General features: G+C 43.2%; 1 protein-coding gene across 2 annotated transcripts in view; it reads left to right on the top strand.

Annotated features, from left to right (window-relative positions):
• LOC144099487 (uncharacterized) overlaps nt 1-23736 on the top strand; it is a 145286-nt gene that overhangs the window by 72313 nt on the left and 49237 nt on the right. For both annotated transcript variants that reach the window (XM_077632827.1, XM_077632826.1), the window contains exons 3-16: nt 763-893; nt 3288-3414; nt 4812-4943; nt 5338-5433; nt 6094-6230; nt 8696-8900; nt 9460-9571; nt 10696-10850; nt 11388-11510; nt 12292-12467; nt 18460-18610; nt 19810-19944; nt 21655-21815; nt 23134-23226. In XM_077632827.1, the coding sequence (XP_077488953.1) occupies nt 763-893; nt 3288-3414; nt 4812-4943; nt 5338-5433; nt 6094-6230; nt 8696-8900; nt 9460-9571; nt 10696-10850; nt 11388-11510; nt 12292-12467; nt 18460-18610; nt 19810-19944; nt 21655-21815; nt 23134-23226 (1934 nt within the window). The remainder of the gene's footprint in view (nt 1-762; nt 894-3287; nt 3415-4811; nt 4944-5337; nt 5434-6093; nt 6231-8695; nt 8901-9459; nt 9572-10695; nt 10851-11387; nt 11511-12291; nt 12468-18459; nt 18611-19809; nt 19945-21654; nt 21816-23133; nt 23227-23736) is intronic.

The following is a 23736-nucleotide window of genomic DNA, read 5'->3' as shown; positions in this document are numbered from 1 at the left end:
CTGCTCGCGCCGCTCGGTAATTGCTCCCCTGCTGGCGGTGGTCGATCGCCGCTTTTCGCACGTGCGTCGGGCTTCTCCGCATAAAGGATCACGCTGCGGTGAAGCGCGCTCTGCAGGTCGCGCGTAGGCGTGGCCGAGACGGCCTTCCGGAACGGGGTGCGCGCGTGGACGAAGGCGTGGGGGCCGTTGACCTTTATTGCACTGAGCACACTTGCGCTCGTTTGAACACGTTAGCCGGATGTTTGTGAGAGGTTGCAGTGAGCGGTAAGATTCGCGCGACTGTTTGGAAGGAAACGGACGAGATTTGGGCGCCTGCACGAATAAGCCCGCAATGCCAGCGGCTCCCTGTGTTTCATAGGCACGCGCTATGCTCAAGCGCAACTGCGTTAATAAAGAAGTCACGCAGAAAAAAAATGCACCTCGGGTTCTGCAGGTGCTGCCAGATATTCCGCTTTCTTGACAGCAAAGCGCGCTGGCCGAAGGCTCCAAACAACGCTGGCTCAGTCTGTATAGCGTGAGAAATGTCGTTTATAACGATATTGCAGCGATGTGTAAGCCGATACTGTATACAAAAGGAGACATTGTTTTAGTCGCCTACAGCACACTTTCTTTGCTTGCATTCTTGCGTTAATTGTATGTTGACAATTGCGCCAGTGTCTGTGTGGTTTTCTTAATTGTTGTCGCGTGCACATGTGTATTAAAGATATATGTCGGGTTAAGTGTGGCAGCTAGCTCAAGGACGATGGTGTGCCTTCTTCGCAGCTCATTCAAGATGCGGAGACTATGTCTCGGCGCATGGAGCACCGCGGTGCGTGTGCCTGTGACAACAACACTGGCGACGGAGCCGGAGTCATGATGGCCGTGCCGGACAAGTTCTACCGCAAGAGGCTCAGGTGCGTCTCTCTCCCACGCGCTCCCGGCTTTAGCTGACTACCGGCGCCTGTATGCCGAAGAAAAATGGTAGAAGGTTAGCAGAGTGTTGTCATTGCGAATTCCTCGAAGTTCTTCTAGGCTCATATAAAATATCGCATCTAATTGGCGTATTCTCATTGTAATTTTCTTCCGATATCCATATGTCTTGGAGCAGTGACACTGTTGGTGGGATTATTTTTTTTTTTTTGGCACAAATGACCTCTAAACTGTCTGGCCCTGTGGCCATCGTGCTTTGTGCGACGCGGCGTGTCTGTATTGATAGGTTCCAGTCACATAATTAATGGACCTCAGGGACCTCGGAACAGGGGAGAGGGGGGAAGGTGGGCGGTCGCCCCCCCCCCCCCCCCCGGCTTGCACTTGGGTCAGATTTCTGGCAATCGAGACACTTCAGTTCTAGCTAGGACTACTTTAATGCAAAAACACAGTGGGGCTGAGCTACTTGGCTTCGTAGCCAGTTGTAAAGCATTTTGTATATGAGTAACCTAAAACAGTCATGTTCTAGCAGAAGTCAACTGTCTGACCCGTGTACATGACCATGATTAGCAGAATTTAAACAAACTATGTACAAACTTTTTTAATGCAATTGATCACTCCTCATGCATAAAGCATCCCATCTATAAAGCTTCCCATTTCAATTCGTTTTATATTGCCGTGAATATATTTGCCCCGTTTGTTCGTTCGCACTCAGAACCGCCGGCATGCAGCTTTATCATTTCGTTTTGTAATGTGAGATGCGACCAGACTTACCTCCATTGATCGTGACGCGCAACTGCTTCCACAATTTTCTAGATTGTTCTAGTTGCTTTTGGTTCTTTCATTGTGCTTTGGCACCACAAGGACAAGGACGTAGAGGGAGTGACGACAACACGAGTGAGCCCTTTTGTTGTCGTCACTCTGTCTACGTCCTTGTCCTTGTGGTGCCACAGCACTATGAATTCGTACCAACTCGCCCAATATTCAACCCTTTTGGTTCTTTATCTTGAAGTTCCTTGCCAGCTTTAAATTTTGTGCGGCCAAGAACTGCAGGCATTCAGTTCGATGATTGCCGAGCACGCTTGTGGCTATCGCCGCCGAGTCATTCAGTGCTTAGTGGGCGCGAATCAGCTTCTTAAACAGTTTCTTTTAGAATTGAAGCCTTTTCGTTGTTTTCCTGACTGCTGGATTGTCGTCACCACAGCATGACAGTTTGCATCAACCTTTCAACATTGAAAAATAAAAAATATAAAATTTGTTATGTAAATGAGCATTAAATAAATAAATAGCAAATTAAGCTCGAAGTCTTACCCCCCCGCCCCCTCACTCAAAAAGAGTTCTGGAGTCCCTGGTGGATGTGGAGACGATGGGCTCACTGTCATCGTGTCATGGCTATGCTCTATCCAGTTTTTCAAACGCACCCATCGGACCCATGGCCCGCATCTTTGGAGACTTCTGCCTCTCGGAGCCTTCATTGTGAACTTTTACACAAAGCAGGATTGCCTGGCGTCATCGGACTGGTGCCCGCGTGTCCTTAGTTTAAATGCCAGCCTTAGTGCCCGCCATAGTGTTTGCAGAGGTCTATGCAAATTTTCTGTCATATGCTGCTATAGATGATATGAAAAGTATGAGCTTCTACTTGTGGCCAATGGAAGTTAAGTGCTGCATTACAGTGTGTTCCTTGCTTGATGGCTGGTAGGTCACCCATGCAGTACTTTTTTTCATTCCGTTTCTGAAAACAAAGATGATGTAACAGCCGACTTATTGGGGTATAAAGACTACTTTGCACCGTACAGAAGCAATTCCTTTGCCATTGTTACGATGCAGCTTCCTTCTTTTTTGCGCGCCTTAAAAGCACCTCCACATGCAAACTGTATATGGTTTATATGCTTTCTAGCTGTCCTCTACTTGATCATTACATCTGCTGTTGTCTTGTTTAGTTATTGGAAGGACTGCATCTCCAAAATTTTGTTTGAGAGCCTATTGTGCTTTGCACAAGGACAGTGTGGCACGTTTCCATGGTTCACAGTCCAGCTTTGAGTACATGTGCGAATTTGTTGTGCTCAAGGTAGAATCCATTTTCATAGCAGCAGGAACTGCTTATATGAGTGTACTCGTTTATTTATAAACATCAGAATTTCAGCTTGTGAAATGTTCTTCTTAAACCCTCAGGAAGGAGCACCATTGAAGTTCTGATGAATTTACGGAAAGCCGCTAGAAATTGACCCTTCTGTATAGACTTTGTTCTTTAAAACATACAGAAAAAAAAAACGAAAGAAAAAAAACGTACGCATGTCACTGTGAGCTCTGTAAATGACCGTAAAGCATGCGAGCTCTGCCTTGCAGTGTGGTCTCATCTCTGACTCTGTCCTACTGTGCAGGGAGGAGCTGAACATTGTGCTGCCCCCTGCGGGCCACTATGCAACTGGCGTCTGCTTCCTCGAGCAGATGACAGCTCCTGAAGCGGAGAGGAGGTTTGAAGAGGAGGCACTCGTCAACAATCTCAAGGTGTGTTGCTGTCATGACTGAAACTCACTTGGGGGGAAGGGGCTGAAGCTTGAGCTTGAAAAGCACTGAGCTACAGTGGAGAGAAAATGGAAAAATTAAGAAGAAAGGTTTTTGATTCGTATTGCTTGCATGTCTAAGTTATTGAAAATCTCGCAAATTTGAATGCTGGGTGTTGCATTGATTGAAATGTTGCACAAGACTGGAAATGGTGAGCATGATGTGAAATATGCAGGACCTAAATTCTGCTGTTTGAGGCTTCGTGGTCAGAGTTAAGGTGCCTATGCAGCTTCTCTTGCTTGAACAGAAATCTCATTTGGAAATGGCTGAGTAAGCTGACCTTTCGACATTCTCTACTGAAAAGTGTAACTTGCCCTCGGTGATTTTAATTAGTATATATGAAACCAATTTTTTGCTTTGGTTAGCATCTTTTGCAAGTATTCATTGGAAAGTGGTGCTTACACTAAACCTTCAGTTTTCTTTTTGCTGCTTGGAATGATGGAACTGTCATTGCTAACAACAAAACAGTTTTAATTTGTGAACATGGTGTTGATAATATTTTCTAGCTGTTTCTGTTGAGCTGTTTCAGTTCAGTTTAGTAAAAAATGGCCACCCATTGTGGTTTCACTAGCCAGTCTTGTAAATCTGGCATTGGCTGTGATATTTTCTGGAACAGCGACATTTAAAAAAATATTTTTTGCATTTATCTGGGCCACAATCAGTGCATTTTAACTTTTCATGCTTATCACAGTGTCTGAATTTTCATGGCTTAAGGCATTTCTGCCTCAGCGTTATTGTGACACAGATATGTGCTGATAGTGTTTTTGAGTCCAAAACTTTGCTGTAAAATGTGTTAATTTCTGCACAGTGATGAATGCTATGCCTTCATTCATGGTGGGTGGTTCTGTATGGACAATTCTGGAAAAACGCGCAATAAAAATTCGCTTTTTTAGTTCTTTCGAACAGGCGAGCTGCTATGCTCTGGTTTCATAAGAAAGCTGCTAATGGACTGGAAGCAGGCATATACAAACTGAAGGGTACTTTTACCTTGCCATTGTAGTTTCTAACTTGTGTTCCTGAACGTGTTCCTGAACCTGGTGCTCAGCCTGTTCCTGAATGCGTTCCTGAATGGGATGTGGTGTGGTATGGGTTGCTTAAGGTTCTGATCCAGCATGTAGGTTATTACAGATGCTGTGATTGAGTTCGCCGGATTAATATTGACCACCAGGAGTTCTTTAATACACATGGACATCTCCCGCATTCTTGCATTCTGTCCCATCAAAATCTGGCCACCATGGCCAAGATTAATTCCTGGGATATGACCACTGAAGCAGCAGTGCATATTGTTGGCAAGTGCACAGAGATGTGAAAGGCAAGGTCCTCTGCATTGGCTCATGCAGGTTCTCTGCTGGAGGACCCTTCCAACAGACGACACCACCTTGGGCTCGGTGGCTCGTTCGACCGAACCCTACATGCGCCAAGTCTTTGTGGTGCCCACCGGTGGACAGGCAGGCGACGATTTCAAGCGAGACGTGAGCACCTTACTTCGTTTGTTTTTATTTGCCTGCCTGCTCTTGCCATGTGCTACATAATTGTTGAGGAGTGCAAGGTTGTGTGGAAATTGTTTCCTTTTCTTCTTAGACATTTGGGAATACTTTAGTTCAAGAATATGAGTTGAATACTCAGTTCCCGAATAGGCATAATTAAATTAGAATCGCAAACAAATTTCTGGTATTCAGTTTGCACGAAGGACAGACCCTGCAAAGAGTTTCTCAGAGCAGTGTGATGAGCAAGGTATCTGTTCAGATTGTTTGGGGGCTATGAAGTGAGAATCTTATTATTGTGTACGGGATTGGGATTATCAACGGTTGGTGTTGAAAACGAAAGCAGCAACATTACATGAAGGCATTCGCTTCTCATTCACAGGTGTTTGTCCTCCGGAAGACCACTTCCCACAAGATCCCTACTGAGAAGCTACGCTACTACATCTGCAGCTTGTCGCCAGACACCATTGTGTACAAGGTATGTCAGGTGCTTGCTTGGCAGTGTCCAAGGTCGCTTGCAGTTGCTAATTATTTTCTTTGATTCACCTTATTTTTGAATTTGCACATTCTAAGTGGGGCATGTTTTACTGGCATGTCTGCATGCTGCTTGTAAATGGCCAGAAACTTGCCACTATAGTAGAACTCGAAGTGAAAGCTCTTGTGATTAGAAACTGGAGCAAAAAATTTCAAAGCATTGTTAGCTATTGCAGTTTGTTGGTGAAACTGGAATTCATTTACTTAGTGCAGGTTTTGCAGTATCAGGTTTTCTTAAAAGAGGTCTTAATGTATGGAATAGCAACAGCTTTAAGTCTTGGAATATTCCTGTGAGAATTACCATTTTGAAAGTTAGCTAACTGCCGGGACTGCTGTTGGTAATACGGATGAAGCCATTTTTGGGGAACGCGAAAGTACTGCGGCACCTCAGGGGCCACTTTTGTCCAAAAGTAAAGCCGTTGAATGAAGAGGCGGTCAACTGTTCACATTTCTTTCAGGAGCAGTGCTAGTAGCCATCAAGCAGGGAACTCGCTTAATATTGTTTGATTAGGATTGGGGCTTGTTTGTTCTTCTTTTACTGAAGACTTGTCCAGTTCATCCAACAGATGTGTTCGAAACCTTAAGACTGATGATCCTCCTGCAGGGCCAGCTGACAACCACCCAGCTGTGGCGTTATTTCCTGGACCTCCAGGATCCCGAGTGTGAGACATACCTGGCGCTCGTCCATGCCCGCTTCTCCACCAACACTTTCCCCAGCTGGGAGCGGGCTCACCCACTGCGGTCAGTTGGTGCTCTTCTCTCGGCTGCCTTGCATTGTACGCTGTCATCCAATTTCACAGAGGGACGCTGGTTAAATTTCATGATTCAAGAGTGTCCTTCCTTTTGCGAGAAAAAACTTCAAAAAGTGCCCCAAGAGTGACTCTGCATTGTAAAATGCTGAGGATGCACTGTAGAGTGGTGCAGTCTTGCGAACTGTAATTGCTTAGACGAAATATCACCGAGTTCCCTGTCACACTGGAATACTACACTGCCTGATTCAAGTTTACTGCAATCGAATCACGATTATTCAGACTGAGACAGGCCTGACATTATTGAATTATGTGGAGTTCGAATAAGGGGAGCTTCCAAAGGCAACGATGTTGATGGGATCAGGGCATTATAGTTCAAATTAACTGTTTTAAATTGAGCGAGTTTGAATTATTTAGAGTTCACAGCGTTCCTTGATTTATTTCAGTGTATTTTTCCTCTTTTATTTTTATTTTCCTGTTCAGCTCTTTGCACAGTTTGCCATTTTATGACATGCGCAAATTCCTAATGCATTTGTGTGATGCCTCATTGATCTTATTTGCTGATATAAGCTGGCTTCAACTGGGTTCTATATTGAGATCTGCATGCTGCATCAGTGAGTAGAAGCATATTGGGAAGTTTAGCCTGTCGTCAACACTACAGCATCGCTTTTTCACAAACATGAGTGCTGACCATAAAGGGGAGAAAGCAGATCCAGATGTTAGAAATTCAATTGTTTTTTCACATTTCTTTTTGGGAGAGAAGGCAGAGCTGTTAGTGACAGTATTGCACCTCTTCTTTGTCAGCCCACAAGTGAACTGACAAGCTGTTATGGTCACTCAGGAATCGTGGCAAGGTGTATGGAATGTGCCACTAGCATGCGTCATGCATGCGATGTTGCATGTTTAAGAGTTGGACCAGACATTCGGTGGCATGGAGTAAACATCATGAAGATGAACTTCTGTTTCATACATATAATATGCCACTGCTTTTCGAACTCATTGAGATTAAAGGGCACGCATACAACCTTTGTGCTTAAAGTTTCGAGACTGATTTATTTTCCCCAAAACAAATGTTGGCGCGTATGTGTAGGACCATCTTTTCGGGCTAACCTGAACTATTTATGTTAATTGCTGTGGCAGCCGCTAGATGGCACTACATGTAGAAAAATACGTTGTCACTAGTCGTCTGCGCATTCTACTGTGAGTGAATGTGAAGAGATGGACATCCACCTCGAACAACGTGCAAACATAAAATTCTGTGTGAAGCTTGGCAAGACAGCCACACAGACGTATGAGCTCCTTCATGACGCTTACGGCAGCGAGGCATTTTTGCGGCCGCGAGTTTTCAAGCAGCACAAGAGGTTCGTTTCGGGGAGAACGTCAGTGGAAGACAACAGAAGGCAGGTGCGCCCTTCAACCTCACGGAATGAAAACAACGTGGCTCGCATGAGGGAAATCGTGCTGCAAGACCGCACCATTACAGTCTGCATGCTAACAGATGCTCTCAACATTTTTAAGACAACATGCCACCAAATTTTGCGTGAGACCTTGGGGAAACGAAAGCTGAATGGCAGACTTGTGCCGCACTCCCTCACACAGTACCAGAAGGACACGCGGGCATCACTGAGAGCTGATTTGCTCTCCTAGGCAGAGAAGGATGCTGCATTCGTCGACAGCATCATTGCTGAAGACGAAACACAGTGTTTTCAATACGATACTCTACTCAAACAAAGAGGCAGAGCGCCGAATGGTGGTTCACAAGCTCTCCGGCGTCGAGAAAGGTGCGGTGACAGAAGACCAAAACAAAGATGATGCTGATAGTTTTTTTCGATGCCAAAGGTCTCATACACCACGAATTCATCCCAGAAGGGCAGACGGTGAATCAGGAGTTTTATATCCGCGTGCTCCAACACATGCATGATGCACTGCGGCGCCGTCGCCCTGACTTATGGGCATCTGGACAATGGAGCCTTCTCCACGATAACGCAAGGCCGCACACTGCTCTCACTGTGACAAAATGTCTCGCCAAGCACAGCATTACTGTACGTCCCCATCCGCCATACTCGCCTGACCTCTCCCCATGCGATTTTTTCCTGTTTCCTTGTGTGAAGAGAGCCCTAAAAGGTCACTGGATGTGGAGCGTGGAGGACATTCAAGAGGCCACGACAAAGTTGAGCTAACAGCCCTGCCAAAAGAATCGTTTTCCATCTGTTTCCAAGACCTCAAGAAGTGTTGGAAGCTGTGTAAATTGCAAGGGAGACTATTTTGAAGTGGTGGTGCACAAATGATTTCAATGTTAAACGCATTTTTTTTATGGACTCAGTCTCGGAACTTTATGGACAAAGGTTGTATATACATGCATCCCGGGAAGTCGCTTTTCCGCCTTTTTATTTTTATTATTGCTTTGCGATTGCCTTCATGGTCTGCTGTACCATGTGGTGTGCATGTGATGTGCAGGCTGTTGGCGCACAATGGAGAGATCAACACGCTCCAGGGCAATGTGAACCTGATGCGCGCCCGTGAGGGCGTCATGCAGACGTCCATCTTCGGGGACAGGCTCCGTGAGCTGTACCCTGTGGTTGAGCCGAACCTCTCGGACTCGGGGAGCGTCGACACTGTGCTTGAATTTCTTGTCATGGCTGGTCAGCGCACCCTGCCTGAGGTCAGTTGGTTGTTCAGTTTAGTAGACGTGTGTTGCTGGTGGTCATTGTGGGATATAAAATAAATAAATAAAAATTAACTTGCAAATAATTTGAAGAGGCAGCTTTTCTGAAGACAGTTTATTTGCCAATAGCTGTACCAAACTATTGAGTCATCTGAAATCAAAGGTGCAGTCTCTCTGAATGTTGAGATTTCCATTTTCTTTGTAGTGTTTGATGTGAAGACCTCTGGCAGATGTAGCAATATATACATGACATTGACGATTGTGCATTGAAAACAGTCACACAGCTAAATATGGGAAGTTATCACTCTGTAATAAGTGAATCAAACTGGCCATTCCCTGTCATTAAGTAATCGAATTTAGAACTTACTTCATAGTAAACTGGCCGAGTTTAAAAAGCTGGGTAATCTGACACCATTTAGAGGAGTAGAACTAATATCTGCAATATTTTTTTAATTATGTGCTATTCGGCTAGCTGGAATCAACCCTCCTTTTTTTTTCGTGAAGCTTTGTTTATGTTCTTAAGACACTCATTTTTTTCTTTGTTGTGTGTTCACAGGCTGTGATGACCATGGTTCCCGAGGCATGGCAAAACAATGAGCAAATGAGCCCTGAGAAGCGGCAGTTCTACCAGTGGAGTGGATGTGCTATGGAGCCCTGGGACGGTCCAGGTGAGTTCTTTTCTGGGGGCCTCAGTGCAACTGCCTCACCGCAGAGTTTTCACATGAAGCAGATTGTGTCTTCTCACAAGAAATGTATGGCGAAGCTTAGATCCGCCATGTTTCCTACCATTGTCGCTGTGCTGTTTTACTCTGTTTGACTTTCGTGTTTTCCAGTGTAATTTTTTTAGTGTCGAAGTGAGTTTGAGTAACACTACAGTAGCTTTCCACGGGAATGCAGCCAGTAGCATTGAGATGCACAGGTGAGCTGTGCCGTTTCTGCTCAGACAATGTGGCAGGAAATCTTGTTGTAGTAAGACATTTGGGTAGCAGGATCCCACTGAGGGGCAAAGCTATTGGATCAAGATCAAGAAACATACTGGTTGCATTTTTTAGCTTGACTAATTAGAATGTTACACAATTTCTTGTCTGTGGCGACTCTTAAGGACAGATGAAATTTCAGGGCAGGAAAAAGTGTACCATTGTGGTTTTTAGTTCCTTTGCAGCTTTTATGCTAACATAAAGTGTTAAACCTTGTCCTGGCTAACCAGCCATTTTGATTCACCTCTACTCATAATTGCATGACGCAATGTCTGAGTTTGTTACGATAAAAGACTGATGGCAAAAATTATGTGCAATGATCTCATATTGTTCACTTTTTTGGGCTGGCTCATCACTGTGTTATGTTACCTCATAGTGAGTGAGACAAAAGTAACCTGTATTGAACTGATACCAAGAAACAAAAAAATATATGCAGAACAAAAAAGAAAAACAAAAACATAGGCAAAACAAAAAATAATAAGCAAGAGTGGACTTGCTAGAAGTTCCTTTTTCCTGACCTTGCAGGGATTATTGAATTTAAAGTGAATTTAATTTAGTTCTGTTGCTGGTCGACACTGCTTATGTCATCTGTTTGTAAGTTCCCCCAACTGTAATGCCTGTTCATGCTCCGGGTAAATAAATAATAAATAAAGCCCTATGCTGCTGTGACTTCACTTGTTGCATATGTCAGTCTTCTTTTACTCGTGGTTTATGGCAGCTGTTTGAAACTTCATGGTAGTTTGGCACCACAATGTCCATGCAGCCTTTGGCAAAGGAGATGTAGGCAAACGTTCACTCACTCTCTCTCATCGCAGCTCTTCTGACATTCTCTGATGGCCGCTATATTGGCGCCATCTTGGATCGCAATGGACTGCGGCCATCACGCTACTACATCACCAAGGACAACTACATGGTGATGGCCAGTGAAGTCGGTGTGCTTGACATTCCATCAGAAATGGTTCTGCAAAAGGTACTGTCATAGCATCCTATCACATTTTTTCTACATCCGCAGTGGTTTTATTGAGGTGAGAATTAGCCGCTGCGGTGGCTGAGTGGTTATGGCGCTCGGCTGCTAGCCCGAAAGACGCGGGTTCGATCCAGACTGCAGTGGTCAAATTTCGATGGAGGCGAAATTCTAGAAGCCCGTGTACTGTGCGATGTCAGTGCACGTTAAAGAACCCCAGGTGATCGAAATTTCCGGAGCCCTTCACTACGGCGTCCCTCATAGCCTTAGTCGCTTTGGGACGTTAAACCCCCATAAACCAAACCAAACCTAAGGTGAGAATTGATAGCTGCGCCAGTGCAGCCTCAAAAAATAACTAATAACAATAAGAACCTTGCTTCTGATAGTCTTTTTGTACATCGTCTGCCACTTTAAGTGCTCTCCTTGCAGACCATTAGCAAGATCTGTGAAGCCAGAATGATATAGCTACGCATTGGAATGCCCTGTTTGCATGTATACATGGCTTTAAGGGTGCTGTGCAAGTGATGTCCTTGTCCACTTTAGGGTCGACTGCGTCCCGGTCGCATGCTGCTTGTGGACACGCTGGAGAAGAACGTCACCAAGGACGAGGAGCTGAAACTGCAGATTGCCCGCCAGAGGCCGCTGGGTAACTGGCTCAAGGAGATGGTGAGTGCACCTTTTGCAGTCCAGACACTGGGTAGGGCCATTGGAGATTTCAATCTCATTTTCACCTCACCTGTAACCTGATGTGCGACACCTCTGGAACTCGACGAACTCTCAACGTGCCACTGAGAAAAAATCCATCCAATTTTTATTCTTGGTAAAAATTTATTGTTTGGCTCTTTATGGCTGAATTAATGTTCGTTTGGCAGCAAAAAAACCCTTCTATTGCTATGAAAATTGGATTAAAAAAAATGGAGAATTTTTTTCCCTGCTGTCTATATTCAAACTCATGACGTCAGGACTAAAACGGAATCCGTGATCACTGTTTGGAAACGGATGGCAGTGCAGCCTAGCCTCAGAGATTTGCAGAGGGAAGTTTAGTGACTTCATTGCGGTTTGCTTGTCAAAACAGCCAGTGGCGATACTTGTATTTATTTTTAAATTATCATTAGGTTATTTTTAAAATATCATTAGGTTATAAAAGCTCAGTATTCAATGAAAGGAGCCTCTTGGTCAATGTAGTGCAGTGACCCGTCGATGCAGGCAGACTTCCAATTTGTCTTTAGTGTTGACTTTGAATTATGGCGACCATGCTTGTCTAATTAAGAATTCATCGAGTCATTGGATTATTTGCAACTTTGAGTACTTGATTTATTTGAAAGCCAAGTTGAAATTGTTTGAATGATCTGACTTATTTTTCGAATATGCTCCCCATGCCCCTAGTATAGTAATTAACCTGTTCAGGTACTTCTCTATTAGAAAACAACCTGTGCGATGTGTGCAGTTCACGCTGGCGGACCTGCATGAGGCAGCAGGACCTGTGCATGTGCCGGGACTTCGCCGACAGGACACAAGCACCTTTGCCAAGAGCAGTAAGGTGTTCCAAGACCTGCGACTACCCCTTTTTGGCTACTCAACGGAGACAATCAATCTGCTGCTGCTGCCCATGGTCCAGACTGAGTAAGTTATGCAGGGGCTGCATCTTAAAACTTCTAGTTAAATTGAATAGTGCAAAGTACAGTCAGCGATAGTACACACTTTTTGTTTGTGTTGTGTTTTAACTATTTAGTTCAATTAGAGAGAAGACACGCTCACAGTAACTTTTAAGATTGTGTGCATGTTGCAACCTATGTAGTGATTCTCTAATCATTATTATAACTACCGCTTGAACTATATAGAGTACTATAATATAAAAATATGCATAACAGCAACATCTCATATGAGGCCATGGATTTCATGATTTGGTGACTGTTAGCTCTACTTACCTATTGTCTTTGCCATAGCCAGGCGTTCCCTTATTTTGTGGATGTACATAGATTTATTGTATAAGTTATTTTTTTCTGAAATTGATTTTGCAGTCATTCTATGTCATCACCATCCTGTGCTAATGGGAATGTGAAAAGAGTGCAAGCAAATAATGGCAGCTAAATTATTTTCGAGCTGATTACAGCTTATCCTGTTTATTTTGTAGCTTTAAGCTTCTACAAAAGTAACTATGTGAATGTTTACATACATGTAAGCATAAAGCAGGCTTTATAGCTACATATCTACTGAGCTTTGTGGCAACAACATTAGGTTTATCTTGGGTAGAAAACAGCACGAACGGATGAAAGACAGAGAACAAGGAAACACACAGACGTCTCTCTATCTCTGACTTTCATCCGTGCGCACTGTTTTCCACCCAAAATGAACACATAACTAGCCCAACTATCCATTTTACAACATTAGGTTTGAAACATCTAGCATGAGGTGTTCCATAGTAGTTCGTGTAGGTTTGACCTTTTAATGTTTTCGTAAATTTGCCTCTCTCACATGGTTTAAACACAAAAAGCTTTCTAGAAATCTTGGTGATTGGCACACATCTATACCATTGGCAAATGTACTGCTGAATGATTCAGTTCAATGTTTTGTATTTGCACCGCCCTTAACTAATTAGGTTCATGTTTAATTATTATGTATTCAAAGTAGCACTGTAGACCATGAGGCACATCACAGTGGAGGGCTCCTAAATAATTTTTACACGTGGGATTCTTTTAAATGTGCGCCAAAATCTGTACGCATGTACTTTTGAGGCTGACAGGATTGACAGTTTTGTGAGGTGACAACAGTTTAGAAGTCAGTTTGTGGGAAGGTGTTGTATGGAAAAAGAGCATGGCATGCCCAGATCCTTCTATCTATAAGGGGGTGCTGACATTCATGGTAGTGCCTCTTCAAGTATTCTGGGTAGCAGGGAACATTAGGAGACAAAATTTGCGCCCCCCCTCCCTCATGCAATTTGTGGGGGGGGGGGGCACTGCCCCACCTGCCTTCCCTCATTACGCACCTATGGAAATTAAGAGGGCTTGTTGACAGCACCTTAAGGAGGGCATGTGGTGGCACTTACAGTAGATAGATATTAGAAATTTATGTTCAGATGAGATTTTTGTGGGCAAGGTTAAGAAAGGGAATTATTATGCCACCTGTAAGGGACACTGTGTCCACCATCTTGATATCAAAGGTTATTTAAAAACCACCACTACCAAGCGCCATGTGTGTCGTTTTCTTCTTTGTCCTGTGCTTGGTAGCGCTGGTTTTTAATCACTATGGAAAGCTACCTAGCTCACCCCATCTTCCATTTTTATTTGATGTAATGAGTGTAGAGGAGGAAGGCACCAAGAGAAAGGGTTCCAAGTGCTACAAACAGAAGTAAAGAAAACAAGGAGCATTACAGGCAGCAGTCAGGAGAGGTTTATTGAGCCATGTTTGCTTATACGCTTTGGTACATTAACAAGAGAAGTGTATTACTCAGTGTTCGTTTTTGTTAACTAAAGCAGTTTCAGTCACCATAACTTCCCTGCTTTTAAATGCAGGCAGGTTGTACACTTACTCCTTCCTCGCTTGTACCTTGTACTGCACTGGCTTTGACTAGGTTGATAGCTTATGCAGCCTTGCAGGCATGAAACGGAGGCATTATTGTTTTTTCATCTTAAAGGGACTCTGAAGACAAATTGAAGTTGCCTGTATCGACAGCTCGCGACATCCTAATGTTAAAGACTCTACCTGCACTGAAAATGGAGATTTTATGAATTAGAAAAGGCCAAAAATTAAATACGAATATCACTGCCACCGGCAGACTTTGCAAGCATACTGTGGTGACGGGAAGACTAGCTTTTTCTCCCGGATCCCTAAGGCTAAGCTGCACTGCCATTCTTTTCCAAACGGTAATCACGAAGTCCTTTTCTGTTTAAACGTCACGAATTTCAACAAGTGGTGTGAAAAAATTGCATTTTTAAATGGAATTTTTCTCAATGGTAAACGCGTTTTTTGCTGTTGTGCAAGCATCAACATAAGCTGAAAGAGCCACGTTTAGAGAACAAAACTTGCATCAAGTTGTCTTCAGCGTCCCTTTAGACTCGCTGAACTAGTTCGAGATCCAAATCTTACAAAAAAAGACAGCCGCACCTCTCATGTCAGCGCCGTCGACAGCGCATCGGAAGCGGGCAGGCGGTGTCAGTTCTGTTTGTAAATGCAGTGGGGCCTTGTAAAGGCGCAGTTTGCCCCCGGGTGGCATTGCTGAAACCAGGACTGACTTGTGCTTCGCAGCAGCGGAGAGGCGCATGTGCGATCTCTCTCCAGCCCCTGCAAATCCTTCAACGGCAAAGCAGCGTCAGAAGTGCGCCACGACTGCTGGTGGCAGTTGGATGAAGCCGTGGGAAACTGTGAGCACTCATTCCCGCGACGCTTCATCTCAGCACTGTATTAATTACTAACTGTGAGGCAGTTTGGCAAGTCGCAATGGTGGGGGATTTGCAAATGGTGTGCAGATTCTTGTGCAGATTGTATTTAGTGCTTCAAAGTTTTCCACACAGTGATCTATATAAGGTGTTTGAAGTGTGTTTGCATCTTGCTATTAAAACTCTGCTTTTTCTGAAGCAGATGGCGCCTAAAACTGGATAAAGAACAGCCACTGCAAGTGCAACTATACAGAGCAAAGTATAAACAGGCATGCTATCTAGCTCAGAGCTAGAAACAGTGAGAGCTCCTTCTATACGTTTTAAATAGGAGTACTGGATTTATGTGCTTGCAACAATGTGCAAGGCAGCTTAGCAAGTTTTGATGCTGAATGAGAAAAAAAAAGGCTTATGTTGTCTAAGCTTTTGTGCTTGGCAGTTAATTGTTGAGATTAAGGAATCTGAGCTGGAAAGAAAACAATGTGAGCAAACTAAAATTACAAACAGATTGAACCTGTATAACCCATAAACTAATGCATATCAATCTATCAGTCCCATGGGCGAATATATTTGGTCTAGAAGATAATTGCGTATTAGTCAATGACGTGTATTGGTTGTTGTGGTCACCATACCTATAGAGACGTCACTATGGTCTATAAGAAATATGTTATCAGTCTATAAGGTGTATTGGTTTCTATATTGGCCCAATAATATTGCGTACTGGTGATTTTCATGACTCAGGGGGCATTTCTTTTGATCCAACATGATGGTGCTACAAAGGACTGCCTCTGGAGTCAGCTTAGGTAGAAGCATGCTTGTCTTAAATTTCATGATAAACTCATGCTTGTTCGTTGGATTATCAGCCTCATGCGAGCCAGTCTCATTTCTCGGCTGTGTAAATCTACACAGCCGAGAAATGAGACTGGCTCACGTGAGGACCTGTGACCTGTTCCTTATCTAGTTTATTCCTTAAGGAATAAACTAGATAAGGAACAGGTCACTGTCTAGCATCCATATGGTGTGAAAACATTGCGCTAGACAAATTAAGCGCTTTGAATAAGATTTCAAATCTATGACACCGATGATGAAAACTCTTGTACAACAGGCAAAGGACAAAACAAGAAGCACAATTTTTTGCATTGAGCATTACAGACAAGCAACATTCAGCAGTTGTCATGGGGCTGCTTGTAGAGGAAACAAGTTTTTCAGTCACTGTTGCTTGAATTTTAACTGATGAAAGCTGCCTTTTGTCTTTTTTTTGTTGATTAGTTTTATTAGCTGTGTGCTACATCAAATTACATTTCTAATTGTGTGCAAGTGGAAAGCGAGACCAATGAGGTCGCATTTTCCTGCGCTCTTCTGACAGTGTAATTAACCGTGCCTTGTTATCTCAGTTTTATTATTCGGAATACTGCTAACCCCTCAGGGGGGTATATGCAAGGTGGAAAATACAATGACGATGCCAAATTTAAAAAACACAAATTTGAAAACAAAATTTAAAAAATAACACATAAATTTCCAAGTCAAGCGGTAAGAAATGTAATGCAGAGCTATACATGCCAAGAATATAGAAAAACAGAAGGGTTATGCCCTAACTAGAGATAAACATTTTTTTGTCATTTTGTTTCATTGGTAAGGAGTTTGTTGGTAAGGGGTGGATGAAAGGCACGTAATGATCGAATGTAAGGTCATTGCAATACAGTTCTGTTTGTCCGATTTTGTTTGGGTCTTACCATCTGGTCATGTGACTGACAGATTCTAGTGACAGCTAGTGAAGGTACAGGATAGAGGTAGTGCAAAAAAAAAAATCGTAATGAAATGTAATCGGAATGGAATCATTTATCACCCCTCACTCTCCTTGGATAACGAAGCACCATATCATAGCACACATATGCTGCAATAAGGAATGCCATTATGGAAAAACCGCACAAAAACCTCTTGCATGTTATGTGTAAAGCTCCTAGTTCTCTGCGATTCTGCAAAAATGGTTTTAGCATTTTTAGATATTGTGTTTGCGGACATGAGTATATAAAGGTATAATAGAATGCTGAAAATGTGATCAATTTAAAAATCGTCTGGTTCCTCTTTAAAGGTAGAATCTGGTAATAAATGATGTTTTGATGATTCCTTGACATCTCCCCCATATCCAATCAGCCATGCGAGTGCTGCTGCTTTGGCAGAAACGCGCCTGCACGCTGGTACAGGAAGTCATGATCAATACTGGCTTCCTGAGGCTAAGCTGCACTGCCATTCTTTCCCAAACAGTAATTACGAAGTCCTTTTCTGTTTGAACGTTATGACTTTGCATCAAGTAGTGTGAAAAAATTCCATTTTTTGAATGGAATTTTTTCAGCACTGCGTATATGTATGCAAGATATTTTTTTTCTGTAACCACTGTGCGCCTCATCGTGTTATATTTTGCACCAAATTACGAACATAGCGAGAATTTTTTGTCACAGTCCACTGCCCCTATCCTGCAAGCATTCCAATATATACTGTGAAAATTTCCTATTCCTATTTTCACTATGTATTGCTCATGCTAGAAAACTCATGCAGACACTTTGTAGGTTTGTATGAAAACATCCATGTAACAGCCCTCCTAAGATATTTTTATGGTAGAACTCTCACAACTATGTCTGAATATTCCAGCAAACTGCTAATGCAACGGAGCAGATGTCGTTCCATGCAAGCCAATCCGTATTAGTCTGGTTTGTGGCACCTCTGTGTCGCATGGTTTCGATTTTCTGAAAATCATCAATACAACCCAAATTGAAACCAACTGAATCAGTACAGTCTAAGACAAATATGTATCAGTCTGTAAGGCATATTGGTCTGACATGAATGCATGTGCACTCCACAGAGAAACTAACAGAACCGATAAAGCTTTCCATTAGACCTGCAAACTTTATTCTTATTTTTTTCTGACGTAGCTTTATAAATTAATGATCTTTTCAAACTCTTAATTAAACTTAACTCTCAGTATTCTGCTCAAACTCGCCCTCTTTACTCAATGCAGTCATCACTCATTGCTTAGTAAGTGAATGGAACATATATTAGAAAGGCTGTAAAGAACGATTTGTTAGGAGTACAGTTTCGTGGATGTGCATAATGTGTGGTGTGTAAGCAAATGTGCGACTACTTTCCATTGAGAGGCTTATTGTGTATGCTCCCGCATACAGAGTTTTGTATTGGTAGACATGCACTGTAATAGATGCATGCCTGTTTCTTCATTGTGGTGGCAGGAAGGAAGCCCTGGGTTCCATGGGCAACGATGCAGCGCTGGCATGCCTGTCACTCTGCCAGCCACTCATCTATGACTACTTCAAGCAGCTCTTTGCCCAAGTCACCAACCCACCCATTGACCCCTTCCGCGAGAAGATCGTCATGTCTCTCGTAAGTGGGTGATTGAAAATTAAGTCCACTCTCGGAAGGCTCGTCGAAGTGGCACAAAAGCCCAAAATTTCTGACTGTTTCATCTTATGTGCATGATCAAGCAAATCATGGTGTAACTTTTTGGGTAGAATTTGTTTGGCTAAAGCCTTGGGCCACTGGTTATGCTAACTTATATAATCCAGTATAACCAAAATGTGAAAAATGCTATGCCATATGAATAGTAGCTAACATCAGTGTTAGCCACCGCGGTGGCTGAGTGGTTATGGCGCTCGGCTTCCGGCCCGAAAAACGCGGGTTCGATCCCAGCCGTGGCGGTCGAATTTCGATGGAGGCGAAATTCTAGAGGCCCGTGTACTGTGCGATGTCAGTGCACATTAAAGAACCCCATGTGGTTGAAATTTCCAGAGCCCTTCACTACGGCGTCTCTCATAGCCTGAGTTGCTTTGGGACGTTAAACCGCTATAAAACCAAAAAAACATCAGTGTTAATAAGCCTTGTTGACGTGAGTGCGATAGAAGCAAGTTGAGTAAGGCATTGGGCAGAGCTAGGTCAGGCGTACTCGATGACTGCTGTCTTCGTGAGCTCTATCTTCGAGAGACAAGACTTGCATGACTGCAGCAACACCATGCATTGAGCTGTGTAGTTCAAGCATGAAAATGTGGTGTCCAAGATCATAGTGCACCGCCACTGTCCTGGAGGCATGACAGTGCCAGTACAAAGCACAATTAAAGCAGGTTTCGATTTCTCCTCTCCTTTGCCCTCACTCTAACCCGACTCCCTTACTTGACCACATTTACATGCACTTCGCAGAGCGGGTCAGGCAAGTGAACCTACCCCCTGCAGGCTGAGTTTTAACTGAGCTTGCCCTGCTGCCTGCGTCATGCAACCCGCTAGCGTTTACATGAACCCAGTAGCTGTATTTCTTTTACCTGACAGGCAAGCGCAACTCGACTCATCGAGTTCATAGATATGCCGCTACAGAGCTGTCCATGGGTTTTCTCTGTTCCTGAAATTTTAAAACGGATGTTAGTTTTGGCACATTTAAAAGATGTAATTGTGCCTTGCACTGCGTATTCTGTAAGATGCAGCAAAAATGATTCTTTTTTGCTGGAATGATATTAATAACCATTGAGGAAGTGAGTGCGTAAACTTTATTTGACCAGATTTGACCAGTTTGCATGCCGGATGTGATGCTGCAGGCTTGCCCCATTGGGCCCGAGGCCAACATCCTGGAACCTAGCCCGGCCCAGTGCCGTCGGCTGTGGCTGGACCAGCCAATCCTGTCTTTGCGCGACATGGAGGTCATCAAGGAGACCACCTACAGGGGCTGGAGGGTGAGTGGTGTGCACTTCTCTCATAAGAGGGCCCTTAGATTCAAAGTTGGTCTTATCTAGAGTGTTGGCTCGCTTTTCCCAAGGAATACATAATGCTCACATCAACAATCGTTACACGCTTCTGCGTCCTACCCTGGAGGAAGTTTGTCATTAAGTCTTCTAAATCATCAGAAATCACACAGAGCTTTTCTATTTCCTAACAGATATCCAGAAATTTACAAATTTTTCAGAAAAAAATTTGGGATCTTTTGTAGACGATATCAGTGGTGAAGGATCCATGAAATTGCAGTCTTGCCAAACATGTACACAACTCTCTTAGGTAAAGGTCTTAATGTGCTGTTTGGCATTGTGGTACGAATTCCTTGTCACTGGTTCCTTGAAGGCATAATTTAAAACTTGAAGCAACTGTTATTTCTGAAATTTTGTTCGCTTACAAAGCAGTCCAGTGCACTGTTACCCCAAATTTTTTTTTACATAGAATTTTTTTATTAGTCCTGTTTCAGAACAGCAATTTCCCCACCACAAAGCACTTTACAAGCATTGCTACTGTATTGAACATATCAGGACCAAGAATTACCAAACACAACTGAAAAGAGTCTTGAGATGTACCTGAAAGCCCAGACGAATGAATGTGGTTTGTAAGTTCTTACTGTTCTAGAGCAGAAAAGGGCAAAAGAATCTTATTATCATTGCTTTCTGGACACAGCTGATACCTTTTGAATAAACACACTATGTTGGAATAAATGCTGGAATAAATGCTGAAATAGATGTTGAAATAGATGTTGAAATAGATGTGGGAATAGATGTGGGAATAGATGTTGGAATAGATGTGGGAATAGATGTGGGAATAGATGTGGGAATAGATGTTGGAATAGATGTTGGAACAAATGTTGGAACAAATGTTGGAACAAATGTTGGAACGAATGTTGGAACGAATGTTGGAACGAATGTTGGAGTAAATGTTGGAGTAAATGTTGGAATAAATGTTGAAATAAATGCTGGAACAAGTGTTGGCTATAAGCACCATCTAGTCCCATCCATTTTGCCTGCTTTTGAGAGATGCTGTTGATGAAAGGACTTCATTCCAGAAAATCTTGTGTACTGCTTGGAAGAAAATGCTTGCTGTTAATTACAAGACATAAATTGTTGTGAATGTCTAAGCCTTCTAGCTGTAGCTTCTAGCTGTAGATAGAGGTGAAATTCTAGAGGCCCGTGTACTGTGCGATGCCAGCGCACGTTAAAGAACCCCAAGTGGTCGAAATTTCTGGAGCTCTTCACCACAGCACCCCTCATAGCCTGAGTTGCTTTGGCACGTTAAACCGCAATAAAGTAAACCAACTTCCATCTCATGCTTGTATTTTCGTGACCTTCTCATTTCATGATAAGAAAATGAGCAGTGGTATACGTATATGTACATGGCAGTTTTGGGTTTAAAATTGTCCTACTGTTTAATTCTGTTCTACAATCTGTAAAAGGTATCCTGATTTGGCTTTCAGTTCCCGCTTGAACCTAAGGGTGTGACTAGCTATTTCAGTGTGTTTTAGCAGAAGCCTACTTTGTTCAATTTCTTTATCCAGCGCATCTTTTTTAATGAGAAAAAAATCGACTACACCATAGTTCTTTTTACCAACCCCCTTGTGAGAGCACCATTGTGCATTGTGTGTCTGAGACAGTTCACGTGAACTCTCCCTTTGGTGTTTTTGTGTGCAGACCAAGGTGATCGACATTGTGTTCTCTGCCTGCGAAGGGGGCCCGGGCCTCCTGAATGCCATTCGACGCATCTGTGATGAAGCCTGCACAGCAGCCAAGTATGGCTATACGCTCATTGTCCTCTCGGATCGCAAGGCTGGCAAAGACTTCATCCCAGTCAGGTGTGCTGTGACTCTTCTTCACAATTGCAAAGGAAGGCCTCTGCTCTGTGTGGGTGCCATGCACATTTGCACATAAATGCTGGCTGCCTGTGATAATTTACAGTAGGGATTTTATATCTTTCTAGAACTGGTCAAGTGGTGCTGAGGAACCCCTTGTGTCTTACCTTAATTCCCTCCCTTCCTGCCTGACACACAAGCAGAAAGGAGCTTGCAAATGTACAGCCCCTTAGAAAAACAGAAAAGGCTGAATTCAAGTGATGATGACTGGTGTATAATAAGATAGCCTGCTATAAGCAGTTCTGGTATAATTTTGTGAAAACTTAGCGCAAACAGACAGACCGCAAGTAAGCCGACAAATACACACTTTCTTTCTCATGGTGTGTGTCTGTTGGCAATAATGCTTTTTACAGGATCCATATGCACCAACTCGCCGAAAAAGAAGTTTAGTGATAAGTCCTAGAACAAAGTACGTAAAGGAAAGGCAGATAGATGTTGAGGCATGCATGAACCTAGCTGTTTACAGAACCCAAAAAGCACTGCGAGGAACCCAAGGATTCTGCATCATCTAGTTTGAAAACCCATGTTTTAATGTAATCATTTGCACATGCTGTTCTTAGCAGACCTGCATTATTGTGCTGAGGGCTTTTAGAAGTGTACTGCCAGTCAGCCAGTCTCGTTGTTTTGATGGTGACTGTTTTTTGCATTTAATAAAGCATTTATTTGCATAATGTTTACCATGATGCCTGAAGGATCACAAGAGAACGTCACTCTAATAGTTGTCTTGTCAGAGGTTTTCATGGTCCTTAGAGAGAGTGAAAAATTGGTCAGTGACTAATTGTTTACAAATAGAATTGAATTACCTGCACTCACTCATCAGTCCCCCTACCTTTGTAATGCCCAGCTTGGCCCATAGGGTATTCTGCATGAAATTTTTGTTCAGAGTAAAAATTGGTTATTTTGCTCCTAGTTGATGCTTGTTTGGCAGCAAAAAAATTATTGGTTGGTAAGAAAATAGGATTTAGAAGCAGAACATTTTTTTTTCTCTGCCAGTCGATTCATACTTGTGACATCAAGACTGACAAGGACTCCATAAACTCGATTTAAAAGTGCATGGCAGTCAGTCGTTTTCAATTAAAGTAGCTTCTTTGTCATTAGAATGGAGCAATCTGTCAGTGCAGATCAATGTCAATTTGTCCTCAAGTGTGCCTGTGATATTTTCAAACACTACCTGAGTGCAGAATCCACTTCTTTCTGTTGTTGAGCTGTGTCATCCTGCAAGCTTCTGTCTGTTCAGTCTGTTATCATGCTGCGTTTTCAGTGCTGCCATGGCGCTGGGTGCCGTCCACCACCACCTCATCACCATGCGCCAGCGTATGAAGTGTGGCCTCATCGTGGAGACCGGAGAGGCAAGGTAATTTCAGCGACTGCACTGTTGTGCAGCGGCTTTGGGAAACTGTTGGCCATACGTTTGGCTCTAAAATTAAGGAGGGATGCATAAAATGAAATCCCCAGTAGGGTCGAAAATTTTGAATCTTAGTGCGTTTTTTTTTTTTTGTAACCCTTTAGGATTCTTTCACCTGTCTTGTGACGAGAACTTATGGCGAAATATGCAGTAAAACTCTAGAAATTAACTTTTTTTTTTACATGTGGTAGTAAAAAATAGTTGCAAATCACGCGTCTGATGGTCCCGGTGCATCGTGAATTCCGTGGGGTCCTGGCAGCGTAGTACCGTTATCTTAGCATCGCCATGAATAGGAGAGATCAGAAGATCAATGCTTCAGTTGTTTTAAATGCTGCATTTCTCTGCCAAAAGCAACAGCATACAAGAAAATTAATGAGGCAAATGAGGGGATAAACTTCAGGATTGATTTTCTTAGCTTTCGCATTTTCCGTGATTTCTATCACTCATTCCTCGGGAATT

This window comes from Amblyomma americanum, chromosome 7 (assembly GCF_052857255.1).
Source record: "Amblyomma americanum isolate KBUSLIRL-KWMA chromosome 7, ASM5285725v1, whole genome shotgun sequence".
In the NCBI taxonomy this organism is placed as follows: Eukaryota; Metazoa; Arthropoda; class Arachnida; order Ixodida; family Ixodidae; genus Amblyomma; species Amblyomma americanum.
This window is presented reverse-complemented; position numbering and strand designations above follow the sequence as displayed.